Below are 26,701 nucleotides of genomic sequence, written 5' to 3'. Positions count from 1 at the left end.
GACTCCTTCTGTGACCATCTTCTCAGGGAATTTTAAGATATATAAAGTAGGCTTTGGTACAAATCTTTCTTTCACTGGATTAAATGCATAGTCACGAGGTGTCCTTGAGAATCACCCTGGAGGGTGCATCTATCCCAGGACATGGTTATAGCTCAGGCTCCCTGTGAGCAGGGTTTTAGTCAGTGACCTTCCTCCCCTCAGGATCCCACCACCACACACTTGGCCAGAGACCAGTCAGCCACACACCAAGAAATGCAGGGGATTTTAACCCACATGTTCTGGCCTTCCTAGAGAAGGGCCCCCTGGCCCCAAATCACTGTGCTCCAGCTTAGAATTCAAGGCTGAGTCTAATAAGTTCAAGCCTGCCTAGGATCTGTAATTCAAAGCTAGCTCAGGCAGCTTAGGGAGACCTTGTAAAGTGAAGACAGTTTAGTGGTGGAAGCTGTGGGGCATGAGCTTGATGGCTAGTGCGGTAGCAGGCAGGGGAGAAGCTTGTACAATTGGGGAAACTATCAGTGCTGAGCCATAGAGCAATACTCAGGGACGGTGGCACCTCATTAGTGGATGGCAGGACCCTGGCTGGGCGATATGGTGGCAGTGGAGGCAGGGCACAGGGACGGCTGCACATTTAACAATGGAAACATGCATTTTACAAATGAGAGGATCAACAGCCGGGAAATGGTATTTTTAGCTACTGTGGCTCTTTGCTTCAAAGGCGTATGTTTCATCTAAAACCAGGCAAACCTCCTACAAAGTCTGCCTGTTTGCAAGGAGTGATTAGCATAATACGAGTGGGAAAAAAAGGCTGGGTTCCTCATGGAGGCAGAAGAGCTACTACAGGGAAACTTTCTCCTGAAATAGAATTTAACAAGTGACAGAAGTCTCATCAATGGAGCTGAAGCCCCTGTCTTCACTTGGAATAGCCACCCAGCCGCACACAAATGTCCTGGTTGGTACCATGTGTAATGCTTAAATGCAGCCAGAGGTTGGCCCTGGCAAGTTCCCCTTATGGGTGCTATTTAAATACTGTTTTTGGGCTGGTGAGAGGGCTCAGCAGGTGGGGGTGCTTGTTGCCTAAACCGACCACCTGAGTTCTGTCTCCTGGACTTACACAGTGGAGGCAGAGAACTAATTCTTGCAGCTGTCCTTTGACCTTTACATTTCACGCCCAACATATATAATATACACACTGTCTCTCCTTAGCTGGACACTGGTCAGCAGCCTGAAGGACTCTGGTTGTACACTGTGACAACATCAAGATGGTCCTCTGAACACCACAGGAATGAGACAGGCTGTGACTCAACTTCCCAGAGCTTTAACTACAGAGACAGGGAACATTTGACACCTGTTAAACAGGACTCTCTTCTGGCTGTGACCCTGGGCCCGTCCACTGTTCTGAGGGGCTTGGCTTCAGGTGGCAGCTTTGCTTTCTACATCACACATAGCCGGTGAACGAGACGGGCTGGGAGGGCAGTCATTTCTCTACCTTGGGCTTTCCCCAGGGACAGGATAGACAGATTTTCCTGTGGGGGAGTCAAGAAGATGCAAGAAGTCAATTTCCATACTACTGGGGATCAGAAGAAGCAGGAGAGTTTGATTTGGGACAGCCACATAGGCTTCAAGGGCAGGTGGAATTAAAGGAACTCTGGGACTTGCCAACTGTTAGGCCTAAGCTTCTGACAGAAAAGGGAGGGGGTCTCCCTCAGGAAAGGAAAGGCAGGCAAGGAAGGGCTCAGCCCATGGCAGAGGAAGGAAATGGGCCTCTTCACGAGATTTGACTGGGTGAATAAAAGTCTAAATTTAGAGGGACCTAGAGAGAACTGATGGAAGCAGCATCCCTGAACAGCCAGTCACATGACAGGGGCAACATGCTTGGGGCACAAAGGTCTCTAACTTAGTTCATATGATCTGTTTAAATTTCCTCTCCCAAGAACACAGAATTGGCTACAGTGCAACAAGTTTCCTTGTCAAGCAAGCTGCCTGCATCACCTTCCTGAATAACCTTTGGAGTTTTCTGACCATAACAGTAGGGGGTGGGGTAAAAGGCTACAGTTGTCACAGTGGATGAGTGAGTCCTTCTATTTCTTTCAACTTTCTCCAGGCGGGCTCTGGGCCCCACATGCCTTCTGATTCACTGGAAGTTCTAGAAGCATGAACGGAACTAAAATTTTCACTTCACCTTATGCATATCGGTAATTCAGAGTAGCTGTGATGAGACAGATTCTCCTGGGGACTCAGGCACCCCATATGGGTAGGGGAACTTTGTCGAGCCAGCTCTGGCCCTTTAGTGGCTCACTGGGTACTGTGGAGCCAGCCACCTGTGAAGCAGCCAGCCTGCGCTCCCCCTCACTCTGGGTTCCTGTGCCTTTCAGCCTGTTGACTCAAGAGCAGGGTCAGAGTACCTCTGCTTTTCTACTCCCACTGGGTTCTTACTGCTCTTTCATGCCTCAGCTTAGACGACATTTTTTTCTGGAAGCTTTCCAGGGTTCTTCCACCCCCTGGGCACCCTACCCCCAGCCCATCTGCTCCGACAGAGCACTATCATACTGTGATGCTGCCTACTGCTTGTGACCAGGACTAACCCTGCTCACTGCAGTGGGCACCAGGCCTGCCACGAAGAGGACACAGGCAGGCTTGCTAAGCGATGAATGGCTGCTTGGTGTTGTCTGGGCCAGCAGCCGCTGCTACCGCACCTTACTGGATGCCAGGTAGTCTCACCCGCCCTCACAGCTGGGGAGGCCTGTGACACCTGCTCCCAGCAGCTTCATTCTCAGACAGAGGGCTCTTGCCTGGCTTGACAGCTGTGGCCTAATTTCCAGGGCTATCGCTGGGCTCCTTATTTTTACCCACTTGGTATTTTTCATTACTGATGCATGGGGGATGGTGAGAGATTGGAGGTGGGGGAAGGATGTGGATGAATGAGAGACATGGCTGCTGTGGGGCTGGAGTCAATAGTTAGGTGGGATAGGAGGTGGGGAGAGGAATGGGAGTGGGGATAGACCTAATATTTTTCACTTAAATTTATTAAAGTAGTGCCCTACCATCATGTTCCTAGATTTTCCCCAGCAAGCACTTGCAACAAGGTCACAAATGCACTGGCTCTATAGATTTTTGGCTCCAAACCACATTTCAAGCAGCCTTTAAAAGCCAATCTTGGCACAGCTTCACCGAAGCCTGAAGAGAGAAACTAGGGCACTTTCATGCTTTGAGAAAACATCAGATCCAGGTCACAGCTTCCTGGCTTTGTGGAAGCTACAGGACACCCTTTTCCTACTACCCTGAAACTGCGCGCCCTGTTACCACTACTGTACCAGAGAAGGATCACACACTGGATGGCACTTCTTTCTTGCCACTTGTCAACCTATGCTACTTGGGCTACCTTGATGCCGGCAGGCACTACAGTTCAGAGCTGGTCTGGGGCCTGCGGTATTCACAGAACACACTGCTTTACTAAGAGTATCTCTGATCCAGCCTCCAGCTAGGCGATAATTCTTCAACTCTCCAGGCTCTCTGACTCCCTGGATGCTGCACACATCTTTCTTGGGACTATGGGGCTGTGCAAGTCCATCCCAGCTACTACACAAAGGCAGTACAAGTAATTGGTTACTTAAAATGTAACTGTAATCTCAGCACTCCTATGGTGAAAGAGGAGATGGAGACAGGAGAATCCCTAGAAGCTCACAGGTCAGTTAGCTTGGCTTAAAAAGCAAGGTGGAAAGCAAGGACTTATACCCAAGGTTGATCTCTGACCTCCACAGACACCATGGGATACATGCACTTGCACACATACAGATTTACAAACAAGAACCCAGTTAACCTTTAAGGGCTCTCTGGCTGCTGCTTGGGACTTGATGTATCTTCTTCAGTAATGCCTGTGGCTTTCATCTGGGGGCACAATGTGGGAAGGGGCATGAAGCTGGCTCTGCTAGCACCAGTTCCTTCCTCTCTCCAGGTGTAGAGCTGCTAGGAAAAGGGGAGGTACTGGCCTTCCATGTGTGCTGCCCACCGGCCCTGGCCCCCTCCTCGCTGCCTGCTTCCATGCTGTGCCTTCTGGGGGTGGGGCTATTTGGGGCAGAGCAGGGAGGTAGCTACTTGTGAAATACATAAAGGGACTGATCAGTGCTAGAGGGTTCTAATCTCATTTAAATGCTAATGCCATGCATGGGACAACTAGTGAAAATTAGCTAAGTCATAATACACTTCTCATTTATATACTTTGTGTTTGAGACTTTTGTGTCTCTATGTAGCCCAGGTTGGCCTTGAACTCAAAATCCTCCTGTCAGCCTCCTAAGTACCAGATTACAGCCATATATCATACAGCTGGCTCCTGCGCTTTTTAGTGGTATATGTTTCTTAAAATTTATACTCACAAAAGACATCATAGAATAGAGGGAGGGAAGGCTGTAATGCAGGCAGGACAGGGAAGAAAGACCAACCCACAGAACTGAGGCAAAAGTGTGGTTAAGAAAAGGAGGTGGCTTTATCAGAAACAGCAAAATCAAGCTGAAATCAAGTTGGAACTTCTTGGTATAGGATGGAGTCTCCAAATCCTATTCTTTTTTTTTTTTGGTTTGGTTTTTGTTTTGTTTGTTTGTTTGTTTTTGTTTTTTGAGGCAGGATTTCTCTGTGTAGCCTGGCTGTCCTGAAACTCACTCTGTAGACCAGGCTGGCCTCGAACTCAGAAATCCACCTGCCTCTGCCTCCCAAGCGCTCGGATTAAAGGCGTGCAACACCACTGTCCGGCTCCAAATCCTATTCTTTGGGGCAGCCAGAGGGCTGGGTATTCTCAGAACTGGCTAGGCATACAGCGGTCTAGCATAAGGAGAACCTGCCCAAGGGCACGGATTTACTGATGACAGGCTGAAGTAAAGAAGACATGTGTATGGAGCTCAGGCTGTGCCTGTGGTGCAGAGCCCTTGTGAAGGCAGCATCTGGAAGGTAGGTGTGAGAGCCCAGGCTCAAAGCACACCTCACATATAACTGATGGGAACCTAGGAAACAAAAACAGAAGCTGGCCTAACTCTCCTTAATCTACCTCAAAAAGAGAGGGGCTGGGCTGGTGAGATGGCTCAGTGGGTAAGAACACTGACTGCTCTTCCGAAGGTCCTGAGTTCAAATCCCAGCAACCACATGGTGGCTCACAACCGCCACCATGAGATCTGATGCCCTCTTCTGGTGTGTCTGAAGACAGCTACAGTGTACTTAATTTATAATAATAAATAAATCTTTGGGCCAGAGCGAGCAGGGACTGAGCAAGCGGGGCCGACCAGAGTGAGCAGAGGTCCTAAATTCAATTTCCAACAACCATGTGAAGGCTCACAACCATATCTGTACAGCTACAGTATACTCACATACATAAAATAAATAAATCTTAAAAAATAAAAAGAAAAAGAAAGGGGCCAATGTGGAGGGCCCAAGTAACTGATAAGCCAGGGGAAGATAAATGATGCAGGAAGGGATGAGATGTGTTCCCTTGAGACAGGGGTGGGGTGGGGCAGTGTGGAGGGCCAGAGGCCTAGAAGACAGACTGGGAAAGACACATTAACTGAGCATTTCTTCTGCCTGAAAGGATGGCAGCTAATAAAGCCAAGCAAGAGAATGAAGAGCCTGAAGGTGTCATGTCACGGGGGGCTTTATGTGGATGTTCTATGGGCTGACAGCCTGAACAAGAGGGGGATGCTACCAGAGCAGAGCACATAGGTGCTTCTGAAAAGAGCTAAGATCCTACCAGGATCCTGGTGGAGTTCAGTACCATGGTTCCTCCAGGTCAGGCCTGCCAAAGGTCATTGCCAGCCATTCTTCAAGCAGCAGCCTCTGCTCTGTGAAAAGGGGAACCAGTCTAGCTGACATGGAGTCTGCTCCTGGTGTGGAAATGGTGAGATGTGCGCTTTCAGGCCTGCTTTGCTTACCATATGGGAGAGCCACTGCATTTCTCTGGGAGGAACAACAGGAACTTTCTGGGTCCTTCCAGGTGTGCCTCCTGGGCTCTGTAGGCTGGGAGGACACTGAGGCAGCACAGGGTCTTTGAGCTTGCCTGCTAGTGTTCATGGCTGGTGCTTCCAGAGATCCAGCTCATTATCCTGACAACCACTTTCCCTTTCTTGTACACAAATTCTCACATCTTGGAAGAAACCTTAGCTCTGGCGTCATATTCTTGCAGATCATACTCCCAAGTCTGAGAGTGAAGGAAGTGGGGTTGATGCTCTACTGTTACAGGGACATTAAAATAAGATGCTGACAATAATAACAGACCAAAGTCTACAATGTCCTGAGGGCTGAGGCAGTCAACTCTATCCAAAGTTCCATCTTCCTTCAGATCCCAAGGTCCTCTTTGGTGGGTTTTCTCATCCCACTTGGCCTGACCTTCCCTGTGGACTGCCTTCTATGGTCACTGTTTGAGGCAGGGTGTGGCACCGCAGTTCCCCCAGGCCAGGCCCTTTCAAGGGCTATCATCGTGTTCTAAGATGGGGCCTCTCCTTTTCTGCAAGAGACAGCTGGTCTGGAGGCCTTTCACACACACACACACACACACACACATCCTTCTAAAGTTCTACAGTCAGGGCTCAGGGTTAGGGGGCTCTGTGATAACCCTAAGAGCTAAAAGCAATCCTGTGAAGGACAAGCAGAGAGAGCTTCATAAGGATCTGACCCAAAGGCAGCCCCAAGAGCAGAAGAAAAGGAAGGCCTCTTAAGGAACGTACCACACAATGGACAGGATGTATCCAGACCTGTCTTTCCAGGAGTTTACAAGCACTTGGAAACTAAGGACCACACTTATCTGTCCTGGCTCTCATGCAGAGGAAGGCAGGAGGATGCAACATGACTTCCAGTGGCCAATTCCAAACCTGCTGTTATTTTTTTTTAAAGGTTCTATACAAGAGAACACTTTTAGCTGCTTGCTAATTCGCCAAGCTATCTGAGTTATCAATGTCAAAACTCTGTAAGTTTCCTGGCATACTTAGGCAAAGTCTAAACAGATGCAGAGAATTTTGTAAGTCCATCTGGAAACAAGCTCACAAGCTTCAGACTGAATTTGTTATCAAGTTTTCAGCCCCAAAAAACTACTATAATCACCCCCAGCGCTGCCAGCTGCCTGGGCTGTGGGGCTGAGATCTCAGGTGTATAGACTATAAAGTAGGTACTGTGTGAGAGGCTGGATGGGGGCCAAGCAGGTGCCGTATCCCTGTGGTAAGAAGCCCAATACTATACACAGCAGGTTGAGCAACTTTCCCACCAATCTGCTGCTGAATCTTCCTCTCCTTGAGGGCTTCCTGGAAACTGCAGCATGTAAGCTGGCTTATAGGGAGCTTCGAAGCTTGGGCTGTTTTAACTAGGGTTATCCTCAAGGATACATGGCTCTCTCTGCCCGTACACCTGTGCTCTTTAACACAGCCTTGTTCAGAGTACATGGGTGCTACTCTTGGAAGTCCCAGGCTCCCTCTGGACAGTGCTCTTCTCTTCCCACAGGCCCCAGGAGGAATCCCAGCCTAATCAATCCCAGCCTAGCCTAACAAGGCCTATCACATGTGGTTTCCATTTCCAAAGAAAAGACAGCCTTCTCAGAGGGAGTGCCAGCGCGTATGCTGGGCATGGGGATTACATGGAGGAAGATGGCTCCAGCTTTAGAGAGTTTTTAGGCTGGGATGCCAGACTCCTGTCTGGCTCAGGGTACCTGCATTTTGTCTCTTGTGTGGACACATTTTTACATTTCTGTGTCAGACTGGACTCCTAGGTTTGTGTACCACTTCTACTACCACAGAGTTGTCTTCAGTTAGAGGGCTGGTTATGCAAAGTGGTTTCTGCTGCACACTCCCCAAAACAAGAATATCACTTCCCCAGCCCCAGAGCTGGGGCGGGGTGGCAAATAGGAAAAGCTCTAGAAGATTCATACAAGGAGCTAGCTGGGCAGACTTTAATTAAAGCTGGCAAGAGATGTTTCTTCTGAGCAGGTGTTGGCCATTACAAGGTTTCCTCCAGTTTTGGTCAATGTCCTGTCTCAGCTGGGGACCCACTCAATATGGCTGCAAACTAATAAAAGATGAAATTTCACTTGTAATCCCAGTAGGACAGTCAGGATCTTTCCTGCAAGGCAGATTCAGAGTGGTGTGTGTTTGCTGGGGCAATTTGCTTTTGTTTTCAGCAAATGAAGGCAATCCCTTAAAGGTGACCAAGAAGAGAGCTGACCAGAGTCCCTTACACCCTTGGAAGCAGGGACCTGAGAGCCAAGCATGGTTTTCTGAAAGGACAGTTTAACCAGGACAGGGAGTCTTGACACTTTGCTTTCCTCAGGGGCCTGCTTCCTAACAGGTGAGGTGATAACTACAAAGATTCACAGGCCGAAGAGGAGGGTGTCCCCAGGAAAGGGGACTCCAGAGCCTGGAGAATACTTGGAGGATCCTGAGGGTATGAGGAAACTGAGCTTGGGTGGAGGGTGGGGAGTGCGGGGTGCTCATATGGGCTGCTTGTGGAATTTCCCAATCATGGAACTAAAGAGTGCCTTCTCCTGATGCCCTCCTCCCTTGCCTCTGCCTGGCTCTACTACTTACCTCAGAGGCTTACATGCAAACCCAGGGCACTAGGAGGCAGTGGTAATCAGTACAAGCATGTGTTAGGGATGTTCAGGAGGGGCTACCACATCTGTCTACACAGGGTAGGAAGAGTAGGACCAGAATGAAGCCCCATGCTGGGTGTCTCTGGGCTGGGCAGGGGGAGGGAGGTATAGGAAGTAAGTCCCATGATTGTGTTCCTTTCCTACTTCTCAGGATACCCACCTCATCCTAGAAGAGCTCCTGTCCTTGGAAGGGTGCTTGAGATTCATTTACCATCAACTGGGTGGTCAAGCTGCAGACCTTGTATTCACAGCACACAGTGGCTTGTTAAAAATGAAAGCATTCTCTGCCAAGTGCTCTTTGCAAGGCAGCAGGGAGGAAGAGGAGGGGAACTGCACAGTTGATGGAGCCAAAGGACGCTGGCCAGAGGCTCTGTTGGCAGGCAGAGTGGATTGTCTTCAGACTTGCTACTTCCCAGCACAGAAGCGGGCTTGTAAAGATCACAGCTGTTGGGTTACGCCGGGGTTCATATCGCAGCTTATCAAAGAGGCTAGCTTTTCTCCCTCCTTTCCTTTCCTCCTGTGTATAAGTGGGGTGGTTCACAGGCAGACAAGGCCTGCGCTTGTTCAGCTAGCATTAGCATGAAGGGTGGGAAGAGACCGGAGGAGGGCAATGCACATCAACACCTACTTTAGACAGAGTTGGTTTAGTGGGGCCGGACTGGGTGCTGGTGGATGCCCTGGGCACTGGGGTGACAAAGCTAGTTTTAGGACACAAGATTCAATTATCCCATCCTCCCATGAAGCCTGTTCCTATTCTCCACAGACCACAGGGGAAGTAGGGGCCAAGCTCATGTCAGGGGCTGAGGAGCAGTTCCCTTTCATCACAGAATGGCTAGACAGGCACTAAAACATTTGTGTTTTAGCAGGGCAGTGGTGGTACATGCCTCTAAAAGTCCCAGCACTCACGAGGCAGAGGCAGGTAGATCTCTGAGAGTACGAGGGCAGCCTAGTCTACAGAGTGAGTTCCAGGACAACCAGGGCTACACAGGGAAATCCTGTCTTGAAAAAACAAAATAAACCAAACATTTTTCTTTTACGGACAAAGCAAGAAGGACTTGGAAGCATGCCATATGTTACAATTGAGAGAAACTGGGATTTGAACCTGTGCTAGCAGGCTAGTTTTTATGTAACTTAACACAAGCCAGTCATTTGAGAGGAGGGAACTCAAATGAGAAAATATCTCTGAAAGACTGGGCTGCAGGCAAGCCTGTAGGGCATTTTCTTTTCTTTTTCTTTGTTTTTTCAAGACAGGGTTTCTCTGTGCAGCCCTGGCTGTCCTGGAACTCACCCTCTAGACTAGGCTGGTCTCGGACTCCCAAGAGCTGGGATTAAAGGCGTGTGCCACCACTGCCCAGCTGGGCATTTTCTTAATTAGTGATTGATGTGGAAGGGCCCAGCCCATTGTAGGTAGGCTGCCCTGGGCTGGTGGTCCTGGGTCCTACAAGAAAGCAGGCTGAGCAAGCCAAAAAGAATAAGCCAGTAAGCAGCAACTCTCCATGGCATCTGCATTGGCTCCTGTCTCTAGGTCCTTGCCCTGTGTGAGGTCCTGCTGACTACTTCCAATGATGAACATCGATGTGGAAGTGTAAACTGAAATAAAGCCTTTCCTCCCTGGTTTTGGCTATAGTGTTTCATCACAGCAATAGCAATCCTAACTAAGACAGAGCCTAAGCCTTACTCCAAAGCCACACTTCCTTAGGCTCTGAGACTGTGGGAGTGTTTGGGGTACCTTGCCTCTTTTGTGCCATCTTCTTCAAACTGTTGGCTGAGCCTTAACTTCCCTACAACCAAACTAAGGGAAGGGTCTAGACCTAGAGTTGGGCCTGTGAGGCTGACTGGAAGATGAGAGTTTGGCTCCATCCTTATCTCCATTCATTGTCTAAAAGACTATGTCCACAAGGTAAGGAGCTGGGTGGACGTGAGACCAAGCTAGAGTTCTGGTCTTCCACTCCTGACTCTGGTTTCACATCAAGATGGTGTTTCCCACTCTGGGAGACAGTGTGGGATGAGGAGACTGAAGAAAATGGTTTCTCTCTCTCAGTGGTGAGAATCCACTGGATATTTGTTTTCAAGAGCTCTGGATGCCTTTGCCTTCTCACACAAATGGCAGCTGCCTTGGACCCTAAACACACCACTGCACCAATGATGGCTTCTAACCTGTTCACAGGAGCACCCAAGCAGCCAAAGGAGGGGGTTGAGAAACCATCTACTGTGCTCCTCATCCGGCCTGTGGCTCTATTAGTGTGTACACTATTAGATGCCCTTCATGCTGTTTTTCTTTGACATGAAGAGGCCCAATTTAGTGTCCAGCATCTTTTCTTGAGTGCTTTCCAGATTTACTTACTTATCTAGCTTTTGACACCAGGTCTCTCATTGAAACAGAAGCTGATCAATTGACTCAAGCCAGATAGTCAATGAGTTTCAGGGATTTACCCATCCCCAACTCCAAATGCTAGAGTAACAGGTACACATTGCCACACTCTGCTTTTAAGTCAGCTTAGGGGATATGAACAAGTGTTTGTGAAGCATGTACTTAACTGACTGAGCCAGTGTAGCTCAGGCTTGCTTGGGTCACTATGTAGCCTAGGCTGGCCTTGAACTCACAGCAATCCTTTTACCTTGGTTTCCCCAGTGCTGGGAAAACAGCTGTGAATCACAATACCTAGTTCTAGTGTGTTCCCTCTTTAGAGTTATCAGCAGAAAAGAATTCTATAAATGAAGGTGCAGTTCGGCACCTGATCACCACACCCCATTAAAGGCCTTCATCTCTTGTGCAATTGTGGAAGCAGGAGGGAGCTAGTGTCTGAGATACCAGATCCTGACCTGGGTACCCTCAGAGCCCACACTGGGTATCTGAGACAGACTAAGGGGCTGGCAGTGGCTGGGCACTAGCTTGGAAGGCAGCAGGCTCTCAGGGTACTGAAGGCTGTTTTTGGATATGGTGGCAGACAAACGGATGGCTAGAGCAAAGGCCAAGGGGAGATTGTAGTGAAGGATCATTGTGCTAGTACCAGTGCCAGGGCTAAAAGACCCTCTGTGGTTGTACTGGGTGGGGTGAGACCTGGCCTGCAGGCTGGGTTTAATGCCTTCTCAGAGGGAATTCTTGAGGGAATTCAGCTTTTGAACTGCAAGTGATTGTCATGCTGGATATTCCAAGTCCCCAAAGGATGAGAGATGACATATGGGACCTGCTCTTGAGCCGTTTGAGGAGTGAGGTCCAGGTAGTCCTGACCCCAGTTCCCTAGATGTTCAGGAGTCCTTGAGGCTCCAAGATGTCCCAAGCGACAACATAGTGGATGCTAAGTTAGCAGAGCGAGGAGTCTGCAGCCCAGCTCCACGCAATCCTAGTTGGCACACTGCTACTTCAGCACATTCTTAAGCAAAAATGAGAATTCTTATCATCCCCAGGCACTAAGGGGATACTGAGAAGATAGCAAAGTCTTACTGGCCTGAAGTCTGTAAATAGAAACATGACAGCAGCCTGGTGACCAGCTTCATGGAGTCTCAAGTAGGGAGGAGGCCCAAGCATGTCCATGCCACCTGCTTTTCTGCTCTGTACAGCCTGGGGATGCTTGGTACCATCTTGAGCTCCCAAGGTTCCATGCTGCAGCTGGCTACTCTTACCTTTTCCAAAGCCCCCTCTCTACTGGTTCAATCTACCAGAGGAGGACTCCTTGTCAGGAGTGCTGACACCTTTGTAGTCTGGAAAAACCACCTGAAGTTAGTTAACTATCACTCATGTGAAGGCATTCTATTGTTCTAATGTACATGGGTCCCTTGTGCTATATCTGATGTCTGCTTCAATCTCTTAAGTGGAACTGTCCACTTCCAGGGAAGAAAACCATAGTGATTTTCTCTTTTAGCCAGTGAGCTCAGGGATCCATCTGGACTATGCACTCACTGACTGCTACTGCCGCTTCAGCCATTTCTAGACTACAGTGGTTCTCAAATGGTTCTCTTGGGTCTCAAGCACACTGCACAGATGCTCTACAGCTGAGCTGCCTGCCCAGCCCCTGAATATTGTTGATTGTCCAATACAGGTGGGGGCAGGTGCTACTTGCACCTGGAGGGTATCAGTCAGGGATGCTGTTTAAGCATCCTAGAGCTCCACCACAAAGAATTACCTGGCTTCAAATGGGCAGAGTGTCAAGGGATGATAGGCTCTCCCACAGCACAGGGACTTCCTTTTGGGCCTGAGACACCAGAAGCCCCTTTCTCCTGCTGCTTTGCCCTTTTTCATGGGTCAGTTCTTTAGCCAGTTCCAGGGTGTCTTCAACTCCATTCCCTGATTGTAACATAGCCCATGTTTTCCTCCATCAAGTTCCCTCTTCTCCCTCTTCCTGCCCTGTCCCCACCTCCTGGGCTCACTCTGAGGCTGAGCAGGCTTCTGTGTCAGCTCCCAGATCTTCTTCAGGCTCCATCTTCCCTCATCACCTCCTCCCAGCTTCTCTCTCCTCCCCTTCCTCCCACCTTTCTGGTTCTTCTCAGCCTCCTCAACAAGCAAATATGAAGCTTCTTGGGGCTCAACCTCAGACACCTTCCCTCACTTGGGATTCCTTACTCCCGAAAAATAAAAACTCCACAGGGCAGGAGCAACTAAAGCACACTTTGCACAGGGTTGGTGCAGAGCAATTATCTGTTGACTGACTGACTGCATTATCCATTTCCAGACTTTGCATCTTGGAGCTAGGTCTCTCTTTGAAGCATTAAACTGCTGCATCGACATTTTGCTTTTGATGTTCTCAAAGCAACTCAAACTCAAGCATGTGACTGTCTTTACTCTCTGACAACTCGCTCAGGGCTCAGGATCTGCACGCTGTCCTTCCCTTTGTCCGTCTGTAGTCCATGCCCTTGATAATCAGTCAGTCTCACTAGACCATAGTCTCCCGATTGTCTATCCATCTGGCCCTTCTAACCTTTTCTCCCAATACAGCAATCTTTTAAATCAGAAATCTGGTCACATCACTTTCCCAACATGTAGCTCCTCACTGACCTCTGAGTATGGTTAAGAAGCCACTCAACTGGGCTCTTTGTGTCATACAAGGTTAAGAGATCCTCTCTGGCTGTGTTGGGTGGAGTAAGGACTGGTCTGGAGGCTGGTATGATGTCCTCTCAAACAGATCTCAGCACAGTTTTTGAGGGGACTCAGCTCTGAACAGCAACTGATTGCCATTCTGAATATACTGAATCCCCAGAGGACAAGGAGAAAGGATCTATGAGCCTGCTCAACTTTGTGTTCAGATTCACAGCAAAATGAACTCTTTATGTATGTTCTTGCCTTCAAGTCCTCTGTGTAAACTGGGGTTCTGCTGGAACTACCCAGCTCCTCTACCCTTGTGGCCACACCAATACAGTCTGACCCCCAAGCACCATTAGCTACATTTAAGAACCCCTACTATCTTGAGGTTTTGATTCCACTGATCAAGAGGGAAGCCAGGAAAAGGGGGAGAGAGAAAGAAAGCAGGTGTCGGCTTTGTCACAACATACAGTGGGAGATTCAAAGCTGTGGCACATAGGGCTGACCTGATGATGAATGGGCCTCTGGCCTCCAGGAGCTTCCGTTCACTGCTGAACGTCTGCAGAAGGTTGATCATGAACTTGTAAAAGTAGGAGTTCATGGTGGGAGTGGAGGGAGAGCATTCTAAGCCTTTGGTACCTGTAGAGAAAGAAGCAGCCAAGAGTTAATCTGTTTGTTTACAGGTGATGAGATAGAATACAATTGTAAATGCCAGAGGTGGTGTGAGCGTGCTTGTGCTCGCTCGCTCTCTCTCTCTCTCTCTCTCTCTCTCTCTCTCTCTCTCTCTCTCTCTCTCTCTCTCTCTCTCTCTCTGTCTCTCTCTGTCTCTCTCTGTCTCTCTCTCTCTCTCTCTCTCTCTCTCTCTCTCTCTCTGTCTCTTTCTCTGTGTGTGTGTGTGTGTGTAAAGAGATGAGAGAAAAAAAGTCTCCAATCAAGGGTCATAGACTGGAAGCATGGATTTTATGAGCATGCCCAAGTACATAAAATTTATTGGTTTACTCCTAATGAACATCTCATGTGTAAGACCTCCATTAGGTGGTACAATAAAAATGAAGTGGGGCCTGGAGATATGGTTTTGTGATTTCAGGCATGTATTGCAGACTTGAGTTTGATTTTTTAGCACCAACATCAGGTAGCTCAAAACTGCCTGCAACTCGAGTGGACCTGACACCATCTTCCTAGCCTCCTTGGGAATCTGCACTCATGCACTCACCCACACATGGTTACACATGCATATAATTCAAAATAAAATAAATCTTAAAAAGAAAAACAAATGAACACAATTTTCCCCATTTTCCAAACAAATTAGATATATGTGGGGCTTACTTTGCACAATTAAGGACAATGGCCAGTCAGAGCATAAAGAGGTTAGACAGACAGCTGGGCATGGTGGTACATGCCTTTAATCTCAACCCTTGGAAGGCAAGGGCAGGGCAGGCGTATCTCTATGAGTTTGAGGCTAGCTTGGTCTATGTAGTGAGTTCTAGGACAGGGCTATGTAGAAAGACCCTTTCTCAAAAAAATCAAAATGAAAAAAAAAATACCCAAACTAACAAAAGAGAGGTTACACAGGTGCTACTACTTCACTGTCAACAAAGCTGGCAGTCCCTTGGGCATAAGACAAAGTCCTTTCCCTAGTGCTGAGAAAATAACTAAACGGTGCACACAATGACGGGGCTAAGGACAACAAACACAAAGCAGACAGGGTGACATATATGGAGCCTCGCCTAGCACTGGAAAATAAAGGTATTCTTAGGTAGAACTCCTCCAGCCTGCAGAGCCCTGGTTGGCTGTGTGATACAGCCTTAGCTGAAAGCCTCACACCACCCCTCCTTCAGCCTGCTCTTCCATATGTGCCCTTAGTGAAGCTTCCAGCACTGAGGGAACAAGGGGAAGGTTGATGGGATGCTGGGCTTATTCTGGTGTGGGCTCCTCACATATCCCATAGGATCCTCCTTCCTTTTTGATGTATGGTTGCCCCACATCATGCTGAACCACAGTGGTGAAGAGAAGTGTCAAGGATGGGGGGATTTCTCAGTCTGCCCAAAGCAACATTGGGACATTTGTCAAAATTAACAACATTATTAGAATCCTATTTTTGCCCCATAGAGTGTGCCTTTCAAAGCATACCATTTACAAGTTCTCTGAATCCCCCACTAACTGTAGAATACCTTAACTACCCCTTACTGGAATTCTGTTCCTGTTACTTTCACTTCCCAGTCTCTCCTCCAAGCCCCGAGAACAAATCCTAATATGGACTGGCCTATTCTGGACTTTTTGCATGAATAATTGGAACCTAATAATGGCTTCTTTCATGCAGCATAAATTCAAGGCTCATTTTGGGTGTATACATCTATTCTTCATTCATTCTTATCACTGAACAATGGACACACCATATTGCATTTGTTAATTCATTAAGTGGCGAGTACTTGGTGGTTTCCACTCTGTGGCTTTATGAATAATGCTGGTGTAAGCAGCCATGAGTTCTGTATGGACTGGTTTCCTTTCTCTTGGCTATATGTAGGAATAAAACTGTGCAGGTCCTGAGGGATCTGCTGCCAGGCCACTTTCCAGATTGGCTGTACTGGAGCTCTACCTTCTCGACATCCCCTTGAGCATGTGGCCCCTGTCTTTCATGTAGCCTTCCTGGTGGATGGAAAGTGGTGTTTCACTGTGGCTTTGATTTGTAGTTCTCTGGCGATAATATATATAGTGCCTATGTATATCTCATAAATTCAGCTACTCCATTCATTTGCCTATTTTCAAAATTGAATTACTTGTCTTTTTTATTGTTCTTAGAGTTCTTCATATATGAGGCTCTTATCAGGTAGGTGGTTTAGAAATATTTTCTCCTATTCTGTGGGTTTCTCCCCACTTCTTGTCAGGAACAAGCTCCACTACAAAGCTACATCTCCAGTCTACTTTCTCAATACTATCCTCTGAAACAAAACTATCTGGGCTGGGATACATTTCAGTGGTAAGAGCATTTGCCTACTGAGTTCAAGGTCCTGGGTTAAACTGCAAAATAAAACTTTTGTGGTGCTGCAAGGCTCCATGCATGCATGCTAGGGAGCTTCTGCCACTGAGATACACCATCAGTCCCACAAAACTGGTTAAGTCCAATGTCATTTTTTCCCTTTGGCTGCTCAAGCTTTTGAGATAATAGGGTTAAACAGGGCCAACTGAGGCGGCAGATACCGTCAATTTCTGATCTGGCCTCTCTGGTCTGGAAGCCTCTTTTCCTGAAAGGGCAGGCAGGCACTCACACAAGATAGGTGGATGCAGGGGTCCTTAAAGATCACATTTGGCTGTGGGAACACATGAGCATCCAGAAGTGTCAGGCCAAGAGCATTAAAAAAAAAAAAAAAATGTAAAAAACAACCAGGGCATTACACAAGTCTCCCAAAGGAGTTGATGGTTGCCAGTGGCCACAGCGGCACTGAAACACCCCCAGGAGTCCTGCTTTGTGTTTTCTCTTCATCTTTATAGGGAAGTGGCTGGGAATTAGAGGGCATTTTTCGTTTTTTCTTCCTCTTCCCCCAGCTGCAGATGCTGCATCCTTTAAACCTGTCATTCTCACTACAGACCCCTGTACCTCCAAACCCTGCTACCTCCAACCCCAAGATCTTTCTCCACAACCCTGCCATCATGAATCCTAAGACTTTTCTGGACAACACCCTCCCAGACAACTGCACTGGGAGCCTTGAGTGAAAAGCCAGTTTAAGGGGAGGCCACATCCAACTTTCTGCTGTTTGTTCTGCATTGTTCTGGGTCCTGTTGTGCCCTGGTCCTCAGTAACTTTGGAATGGCAGTCTCTGCTCCCTGGCCCAGAGGGGTTGTTTGCAGAATTGTGTCAAATTCGTACAGATCAAGAAACTTGAGGCCCAGCTGGAGCTGATCTTAGAAGAGGTGGATGAAGACACAGCTGTTGCAGCAGCCCCACCTCCCCATACTCACCAACAGGAGATAAATTAAGTGGTGGCTGTCATGCCTGGCTACCTGTTCCGCACTCCCAGGGACATGTGCACAGGAATCCAGCAAACAGTAAGCTACCCTGGGTGTATATCTCTGCATTACCTGGGTCTCTGCCTCCTTCCTGCTTCTCTATGAGTACTCCAGGGTCATCCCACTTCCAGGCCTAAGGCTACTAGGCTTCAAAGTACTTACAAGCACAAAAGGACCAATGAGTAGAGTAGCCATAAATAAGTCCTCCCTGGATGTGGCCATCTGGGAGCCCTAAAGAGCTGGGTACTCTGGGAACACTGGAATTCCAGCCTCACAGGGACATGGAAAATCAAGCACAAAGCATGGTGCCTGGCCTCAGGTTCTTAATCTATAAGTAGGGGTAGTAAGAGTGTCCAACAACTGAGACAACACACATAATGTGTTGGGCAAAGCACGCCACACATCGTGCTCAGTAAATGGAGTGTGTGTGACATCAGCAACTGTCTCCTGGCCTGGAGCACTGTGTGGAGGAGATTGCTTTCATTCCTTGTAGAACAGGCTGGACATGCAGGGAGAATTAGGATCTCAAACTCACATAATCCTGCTGGGGTGCTCAGGGAGAAAGAGGAGGAGTTATCTGTGACCTGCTCCACCTTGGCTACCAGACTGGCCAAAGACAACAGGAGAGATGGCTTGGAGTTACCCTGGACACATTTCTGCTCTCATTGGTCCAAATGGACTCTCAGTGCCTAGGATAAATAGTGGTGGCCTTTAGTAGAGAGCTAGAAAAGCACATGGGACAAGTGACTCTAGTTCTTAGAAGCAGTGCCCTCTGGGAAAACCTGTGAACTCAGTCCTTCAAGTAAGCCCATTCTTCTAAGACCATACATAGGAAAAAGCCAACGATCTCCAACTGGAGCCATGTACCTTTCCCAAGAGTCAGCTGATAGGAAGACTAGGCATGGCAATTTAGGGGGAGCCACCCAGAGCCCCAGCTTGGCCTATATTGAGGGAAGCCATCAGGAGCAGGACTTCTGACCTTAAAACCTTGCTTGCAGGAAGACACTGCACAGGCAAGGCACAAGTCCCAGACAAGAAAGAGGAGCTGCCAGTGTTCACTGGTGATAGCGGCAGGGTCTGTGAGAGCTTCTTTCACCTTTACCTTTTTGCCCAACCTCCTCTAACCTCAGCAGCCTTCATGCCTGTTGTCTGGAGAACCCAAGAAAGAAGGCTCCTGTAAGCCTGTTAGACTCTGGCCTCTGTTCAGGCCTCGCCTCAGAGATACCAACAGACCCCAGATGGGACACTGTCTGTGCCTCCAGCGAGCCAACTTGCCCATGCCATCACATCTCACCTGAAAAGTGAGTTTAGGTCAAAGAGGTGTTACATCCTACCCTGCACCCCTTCCCTGCTGCTGTCTGGGAAACTGGAGAGCTCGGGTGCAGACTCTTGAGGTAAACTTCTCCCCCATCCTAAAAAGGCATAAATAGAGTCTCCCTTTTCTGCCACATGAACACTGATTTTCTTTAGAGAGCTTGCTATGCTATTTCCCTCTGCTGCTGGGTCTTGAACTCTCTCTTGGCGCTCCCACCATGTTGTTGCCTCCTCTGCCTCTTTCATCTTTTGTGTTTAAGAAACATCTAATAAATTCTTCAGTTGCCAGTAATCTGGCTCAGTGTCCTCTTGAGTCACCTGCCCTAGCCAGAACCTAATGGTTCTTGGCCAGGGCTGTGAGGCTTGGGAGGGGAGGTGGAAAGAAGGAGCTGGCCCGAGGAGTGTGACTGCACTGATTTCTGCCTCACTGCAGCCTACAACTCCCAGGGGATAGCTCAAGCACCGCCACCAGCCTCTTCTGCTCACCTCTGGCTCTTGTTCATCTGGTTGTGCAGTCTGTAGTGGCTCTGTCTCAACAAGAGCTGGTGCTCTACATGTCTGAGGATAGGGAGAGCTGGGCCTGGCTCAGTAGCCTGATTTAGGGCATGCCTTCCAGATCTGCATCTGGACAGAGGTGTATTAGCAAACTACTCCCTTAGCATTACCAACAGTGCAGTTTTGCAGGTCCACTCAAATGGTGGATAAATTGCTTTGGTGAGAACCAGCAGGCCAGGAAGGAGAGAAGAGGGTTATGTGTCTCAGGGGCTCTTCCTGAAGGGCTGAGAAGAGCAGGATTTCCATTTCCTGACTCAAAGATGGCAGGGATGTGAGGGAAAGTGCAGTCTCTTAGCCACACAGATCTGCCTTGTAGTTCTGGTTTGGGCAAGGAAGAAGCCTGTGGGGCTCTGGGAAGAAGCTCACGTGACTGACTGACTGCTCAGGGGCAGACAGATGCTGTGGGGAGCCCTCTGTATACAAAGACAGGCCGGTGTGTGGTGGCTGGGGAGCCAGCCCCGCAGATGTTGCTAAGTGAAACCTGATGTGGCGACATGAGAATCTCAGAGCGTCTCACAAACAGCCTTCCCTGGGATGTTTTGGATTGATTGAGTTTTGTGGCTATGACGTGAAGAAGCCTCATATGTCAGGATAAAAATAGCTCTGGCCTCAATACACAACCCGAGTTACAGTGCAACACAACCAGATGCAAAAACATTAGCCACCGAGCTCAGACTCCACTTGCAAGGTTCCAGCTTCCTTCCCTGCTGAGGTCAGGCCCACGGATCTGAGCAGCCCAAGTGAAGAGCCATTAAGATGTGCTGCCTTGAGAAGGCAAGGAAAGGGCCAGAGGCTGTGGAAGGCACACCCAGAAGGCCAAGGGAACAGGCTAGACCTGGACTAACCTACTGATTAAGCCAGGCCATGGAGACAGCTGGCCTCTTATCTATCTGTGTTAGGGGAAAGGAATACAGTCTGTTCTTGGCACAGAAAGTGCTTCATGAAGCTCAGTGTGGTGGTGTATACCTCTAATCTCAGCATTCTGAATGCAGAGGCAGGAGGATCTCTGAAGGTTCCAGGCCATTCTGGTCTACAGAAGGAAGTCTAAGAAAGCCTGGGCTACCTAGGAAAACCCTGTCTCAAACCAAACCAAACCAAACCTCAATAAAAACAAAAAGAAAGTACTTCACAGAAGGGGAAGTGAGTGGGAAGCTGACCTAGGTCCAAGGGGATGAGGGGAAGGAGCAACTTCCCCACAGGATTAAGTGGTTGGGAGAGAAGGAGGCCAAGCTAGGTTTTCTTTTTCCTTTTTAAAGAGGGAATTGTGGAATTGGAGGTAGCACCTCTTCCACGCTTCATGGATGAAAGGACACAACAACCAACCCCCTGTAACTTTATCCTGGAAGTGACCACTGGAACCTCCTCACTGGTATCTGGGAGGCCTTTCCGGTGTTTGGCTCTCAAAACAAAATAATGGGTCAAAGAAGGAAAGGCTCAGGGCAATTCCCAGCTTTTAGGGTAGTGGTAGGTCCACACTGCCATCTGCTATCGGGAAAGGGCTGCCACTGAAGCAAGGGCTAAGGCCAAGGTTGGTGCTAAAGGGAGAGGGCTGGGACTGACAGGACCAACCAACAAGGAGTCTTGTTGCAGGACCAAGGGACACCTTCCTGAACAATGGATCTGGGGACCATCAGCTCATTCTTGGTGACCTGTTCCCAGCCATCCTTTATTTTGATCATCTCTCATTCTTGCTGGGTACCTGCTGCTAGGGACTCATACGTGAATAAAACCTAGCTCTGGGCTATTTCAGACTTGGAACCTATACCACTGCACCTTGAGCCAAGGATACCTCACAGACAAGAGGAAACAGGTCAGTCCCACCATCCGTCCTGACAAGCTTGAGGGGCTAAAGGAGAGGCAGCCTTGCAGAGGATGACACCAGAACTGACCAGAGGGATCCAGTGATACTATGGAGTACTCACTGCAGAGTACTGATTGATCTTAGCCTTGTCTGTGGAGTAGCTGCCGGAGCCCCCAAGCACTCCAGCCCAGTTTAGAAGATGAGGAGGTAGTGCCTAGAGCAGGAACCCACTACAGGGCACAGGTGGCAGATGTTTCTGCTGCCTCCTAGAAGGTGACAGATGTACAGGCAGAGAGACCTTGGAGGTTCAAAGAGCAAGAGGCAAGGCTCTTGGAGAAGCTGTGATACGGTCAACTGTGGTTATAGTAAGCAGAAGGCAAGACAGGAAATGAGGCTCTATGTAGCGAGAGGCCAGAATGGGGTCCTTGGAATCACTGTGAAGAACTACTTGTCTGAGAATTCTAGAGCAGGTTGGGGCCACAGCTGGGAAGAGGACACCAAGACCAGCTCAGACTGCTAGCTAGGCTCCTCCTGCCTCTCCCCTTAGGTGAAGAAACCTTCAAGGGCTGTAAGTGGGATTAGCCAGGTACAAATGCCTGTGACTACCCTCTATCAAGGGTCTAAAGTATGCATTCCTGTCACAGGTACTGGATGGAGCTGGGTGATCCATCCTCTATAGGAGGGCGAACACTCCTATAGAGGGCTTAGCCAGCATATGGCCAATGCTGCCAGCTATTGTGACCACTGTTACTATAGGGAGAAACGGCCTAGTTCCTGAAAGCCTCCTGGGTTTCTTCCAGGACTTGTTTGTCTGGTGACAGGAAGATATTGCTGACATCTGGTCACACTAGCCTGGGATGCAGGGAATGAAATGGAATTGAAACATTTTACCTTTGCCCTTTTCAGACCTAGAGTTGGAAACATTTCAGATAGGTGATCCCTGCAGGGTATGTTGCCATTATTAGTTTTTAGCCATCTCTGGTGCTGGGAATCAGTAGTACTTGCTGAGCCTGTACAAAGCCATTCCTAGCTCCTCCCTGTGGTGGTGCACACCTGTAATCCCAGCTCAGGGGAGGCAGAGGTTGGATGATTTAAAAATTAAGATTATCCTTGAATTTAAGTCTAGCCTGGAATACATGAGACCCTGCTTAAAAAAGAAAAGAAAGAAAAGAAAAGAGAAGAAAAGAAGAAAAGAGGAAAGAAAAGAAAAGAAAAGAGTGGGCTACACCAAGAAGGCAAGTCCTGGGAGCCTGGAATTTCAGGTCAACTTTCAGACCTGCCATGACCCTCAGCCCAGATTGTCACTGCTGCTTACTTGGCTGAGGATCTGGAGGACACCTGGGTCCCTCCAGGCCTGATATCTACCCGAGAGCAGAACTGTCTAAGGCCTTGGGAGAAAAAGATATGGATGCTGGGAGCTCCTGGGTCCTACTAATTGTTTTGTGAATGCTCTGGGTCAGGGTGGGCCCACAGAGGCCTGCTTCTGCCCTTTCTTCCCACAGCCTGGCAATACATCTGCAGGTTCTTGAGTCAGGTAGAGATGGTATACAGTGAGCTGAGCCCAGGAGCCCCCAGAGTGGGAGCTGGCTGTGTTCAGAGGCCCTTGCCTAGGCAGCCCCCCTGTTGCTCTGGAGGCAGTTCCTTTCTGGTCAAGAACAAAGGAGGTGGGACCCAAACCTGGGGCTCTGCTGGAGAGAGAAAGATGTTTATGCTAACTCAGGCAAGAGGAAAAATCCCATGTGGGCAACTCTGTCTCCTCTAGCACCCAGGGGACTACTGTAGTGGTGCATCTGGGCCAACACAGCACTCACCCAGGGTGTGATGGGTCTTTTCCCCCTACCACCGTGTGGGATCTGCACCATTCGAGTTTACAGCTCTAATGTGAGGAGGGGCCATTGGTTTCCCTGCAGATGCCCTCATGTTGCTGTCTAGAAAGTTCCTGCATGGAGGAGAGTGGCGTGACTTCCTCTTATGGGACACAGCACTGCTGTCTCAGGTTCTCAGAGCTGTGTCCTAGAAAAGCATAAGACAGTGGACTTGAGACAGGAAGGAGGGCTGGTCTTGCATCCTCTGACCATGAGCATGGGTGCACAGAAGGAGACAGAAGCACAGTGCTTGTCTGGGAAGTACTGTGGAAGAGTGGCCAGCCGAGGAATGAGGACACTTCCTGCATGCTTTCTGACCTCAACCCCAACCCCCTAAGGCAGCTGAGCCAGGGAAGGCAGAGGACAGACTGGTTTCCTGCATTCCTTTATTACTGATTTGATCTTGACCTCCCAGAGCCATGAACACACTTGTAAACTCTGATGCCAGCTGCAGATGTGCATGTATGAATGCATCTGCCCAGGGGGTCTCATAGCTCCGAGTTCTACAAATGGCTCAGGCTAACTTTGTGCCTCCCAGTATCATGGATTTGTGAAAGAAATCACAGGACTGGCTACAGGCACTTCCCTGGGATTCTTCCCAGAACTGACTTTTTTACCATCTGGGATGTTTGGTTGTTGTTTTTCCTATGATTTCTGAGTGTCTCTGGCTGAGGTGAGTCATTCTGATAGTTTCTACAGGCAGGTTAAGAGTCTCTACCCTGTCAGCCTCATTAGCCACCTACCCATTCTGGTGGGGTGAGGAGCCGAGATTCAGAGTTCTCTGTCAGCTCAGTTTCCTCAGCTCTTGTTTCTAGGCAGCGGCAATGATCTTGATAGCCCAGTGCCCCAAGGAACCTTGCAGGACCCCAACTCTGGGGGGGTGCCCAAAGCAGTTTCTTGGCTTATACCCTCAGTAGCATGAACTCACATTTCAGCTATCAACCTCTCCATGCTTGGGAGGGAGAGAAAACATGCTTCCAGATGAAGGGAAGGGCCACTGAGGGTTCTGGGAGCACTAGGTACCCAAGTCTGCTCAAGGATACTGCTGCTGTCACTCGGAGAATACAGAAGATGGCAGCATGCTGTCTCCTGGGGAGGAAGGGCTGAGGGCCATTGCAGGGCTCCTCCCTGTCCACATCTCTCCTATCTAAGGAAAAGCCTTCTCTCTACCTCACTTAGCCCCAATTTTGGGGATAACCCCTATTTGCTGACTTAGAGACAGAGGGTACACAGTGAACTCCTCTGCTGAGGGACAGGTGGTGGGAGCCATAGCAGGGGTCCTGGCATCAGGATATGGGAGCTGTTTCCTTGACCACAGCTAATGACTGCACAGGGGAAGCTGGTCTCCTGAGTGAGGAAGTGATGGCATCCTGGGGAAACGGAAGGGAGGAAGCCAGGCTGTGCTAAAATTCATCACTCTAACCCATCAGGGAGAGTATGCGGCAGGAAAGCCTGAAGCTTGGGCTCCTATGCGCTTCCTGCTACAGAACTGCTACAGAGTGATCCACGGCTATCTCTGTCATGGATAAGTGTCCTCAGCACATGGCTTTCTGTGATTTGACTTGGCATATCCAGGGGTACGCCAAGGCCTGTGGAGCTCTGAAAATACTGCAAACTTCTCAGACAATGGGCATGCTGTCTGGCCAAACATCAGGGAGCTTCTACTGGGGCGGTGCAAGTAAAATATGGGCCTGGGGCTAGGGCCCAAAATGCCACAGAGCTGCAGGAGGAACAATGTCACTAAAAAGTTGTGAGTCTATGAGAAACTAATGAGGTCCTGGTGTCTAGACGGCATGAGGGGTTCAGGGACAAAGACCTGGCAAACATCCAAGACCCACCAGGTAATTTCCTACCAACCTGTGTCCTTGGGCCTTTTAAAGGATCACATGGCTGAGGGAGGTGGTCTCTGCCTGGAAGGGAGGAGCTAGGTGGGTAGTGTGGCCAGGGAGAAGAGCTACTTGCCATTCTGAAGGAACCCGAAGAACAAGCACCATGAATGCCTTGGCTACCTTTACTTGCAAGGACAGCCCGGAAACAGCCTGTTTGAATTATCCTGTCTCTTGCCTGGGCTGCCTGCCATGCTGAGCTATTCTGAGCTTCAGTGAGGAGGAAATGGCTGCCTAGCTTTCTTCCACCTGTGAGACCCAAGACTGAAGGCCCTGGCTGGCTGCTTGCCTGTGGAGAAATTGCCTCAGAGGGTTTTGTGCTTAGTCAGTGGTTCAAAAACATCAAAAGACTGAAGATGAGGGAAAGGGTTGTGAGGGAAAGCGTTGTGAGGGTCTCTTCGGAGGCTAAGTGTGAGCCAGGAGGCAGGAGGCTGTCTCTTATGGTAGAAGACCATGGGCAGGCAACCTACTGACCCTCATAAATGGCAGAACAGATTTATAAGTGACTTCCTGGGCTAGAATAAAACTTAGTACTAAGATTTCTTAGGCCAGACCCTTCAGGGAAATACTTACTGGGAGGGTTTAGTAGGTTGGCTCTGCCGGAGGTGGGCACCTGAAGCTCCGAGTGGTTGACTCGGAGGTCAGGGCCATCAGGTGCGCCTGGGTCATCCGTCTGGCCTGCAGGGGAGGAAGCAATTTCTGCCAACACTTCCAGATCCTTCAAGACAACCTGGGGAGACAAGCGGAGGATAAAGGACAAACTCCCTACTATGAGCTGAGCTGATGTGATAGAGGCAAAGTAAGCAATGAGGAGTGGTTTATAGGGCAGGAGGCTCTGTAGACCACGTGCTGCTTGCCTGTTGTGAGAGCCACTGAGATCGTAGCTGTGAGAGTACCTGGGAAAATGTGGTGAAGGTATGGGTTAAGAGGCCACTGATAGCGATGCCTAGGAAAGAAAGCTGACCAGGGTGGAGAATCTTTTTCCCACAGCCCTCCTCTTTGTTTCTGAACAAGGACTGGAGGGGGCTCCTTGAGATGCAGGTCCTGGGCATCAAGATGAGCCATACATAGGATGTATCTCAATTTCTGTATTGTATGAGGCCTTGTCCTTGTCCATCACTGTCCACAGAACAGCTGTCACTGCAGGGGTGACATCAGGCCACAGAGTCCAAACGGCCCTCTATGCTTTGGGTGTGAGTCTGGCCTCCTGTGTCAAAAGGCTTCCTAACACCCAGACAGGACTGTCTCTCAAGTGTTTCCACTTAGCCTTGGACAAGCAAGGCAGTGCCTCTTCAGCTGCCTACCTGCCTATTGCACTCTTCTAAAGTGAGGCATGTTACTCTGGGCCATGTGGTCTTTCCTCTAGGGCTACCCTTAAAGGACCAGTAGCCCTGGAAACTACACTATCTTCACTTGGCACTAGAGCTGCAGGATGGCAAAGCCCATCCCACTGTGGCACTAAACAGTGGATACTAGAGAAAGACCAGGGACACACCCTGTTGGGACGGCATCACCATGGATGCAGACCTCTTATATAAATGTAGTCAGTCCCAAGACCAGCAGACCCAAGTCCACAGGGAGCAAGCTCCTCCCACTGCAGGTCATGCAAGTGCTTTCTGTTCCTTATTCTTCAGTTCTCTCTCTCTC

The 26,701-nt window shown here is 49.1% G+C and overlaps 1 protein-coding gene across 2 annotated transcripts in view; it reads right to left on the bottom strand.

Moving 5' to 3' along the window:
- The window catches only part of Vac14 (VAC14 component of PIKFYVE complex), a 100,593-nt gene that overhangs the window by 22,703 nt on the left and 51,189 nt on the right, over positions 1 to 26,701 (bottom strand). For both annotated transcript variants that reach the window (XM_031341428.1, XM_031341429.1), the window contains 2 exons: positions 25,628 to 25,784; positions 14,135 to 14,267 (listed from right to left, as the gene is read on the bottom strand). In XM_031341428.1, coding sequence (XP_031197288.1) covers positions 14,135 to 14,267; positions 25,628 to 25,784 — 290 coding nt within the window. The remainder of the gene's footprint in view (positions 1 to 14,134; positions 14,268 to 25,627; positions 25,785 to 26,701) is intronic.

This window comes from Mastomys coucha, unplaced genomic scaffold (assembly GCF_008632895.1).
Source record: "Mastomys coucha isolate ucsf_1 unplaced genomic scaffold, UCSF_Mcou_1 pScaffold22, whole genome shotgun sequence".
In the NCBI taxonomy this organism is placed as follows: Eukaryota; Metazoa; Chordata; class Mammalia; order Rodentia; family Muridae; genus Mastomys; species Mastomys coucha.
Note: the sequence above shows the minus strand (reverse complement) of the source record. Positions and strands in the feature narration are given on the sequence as shown.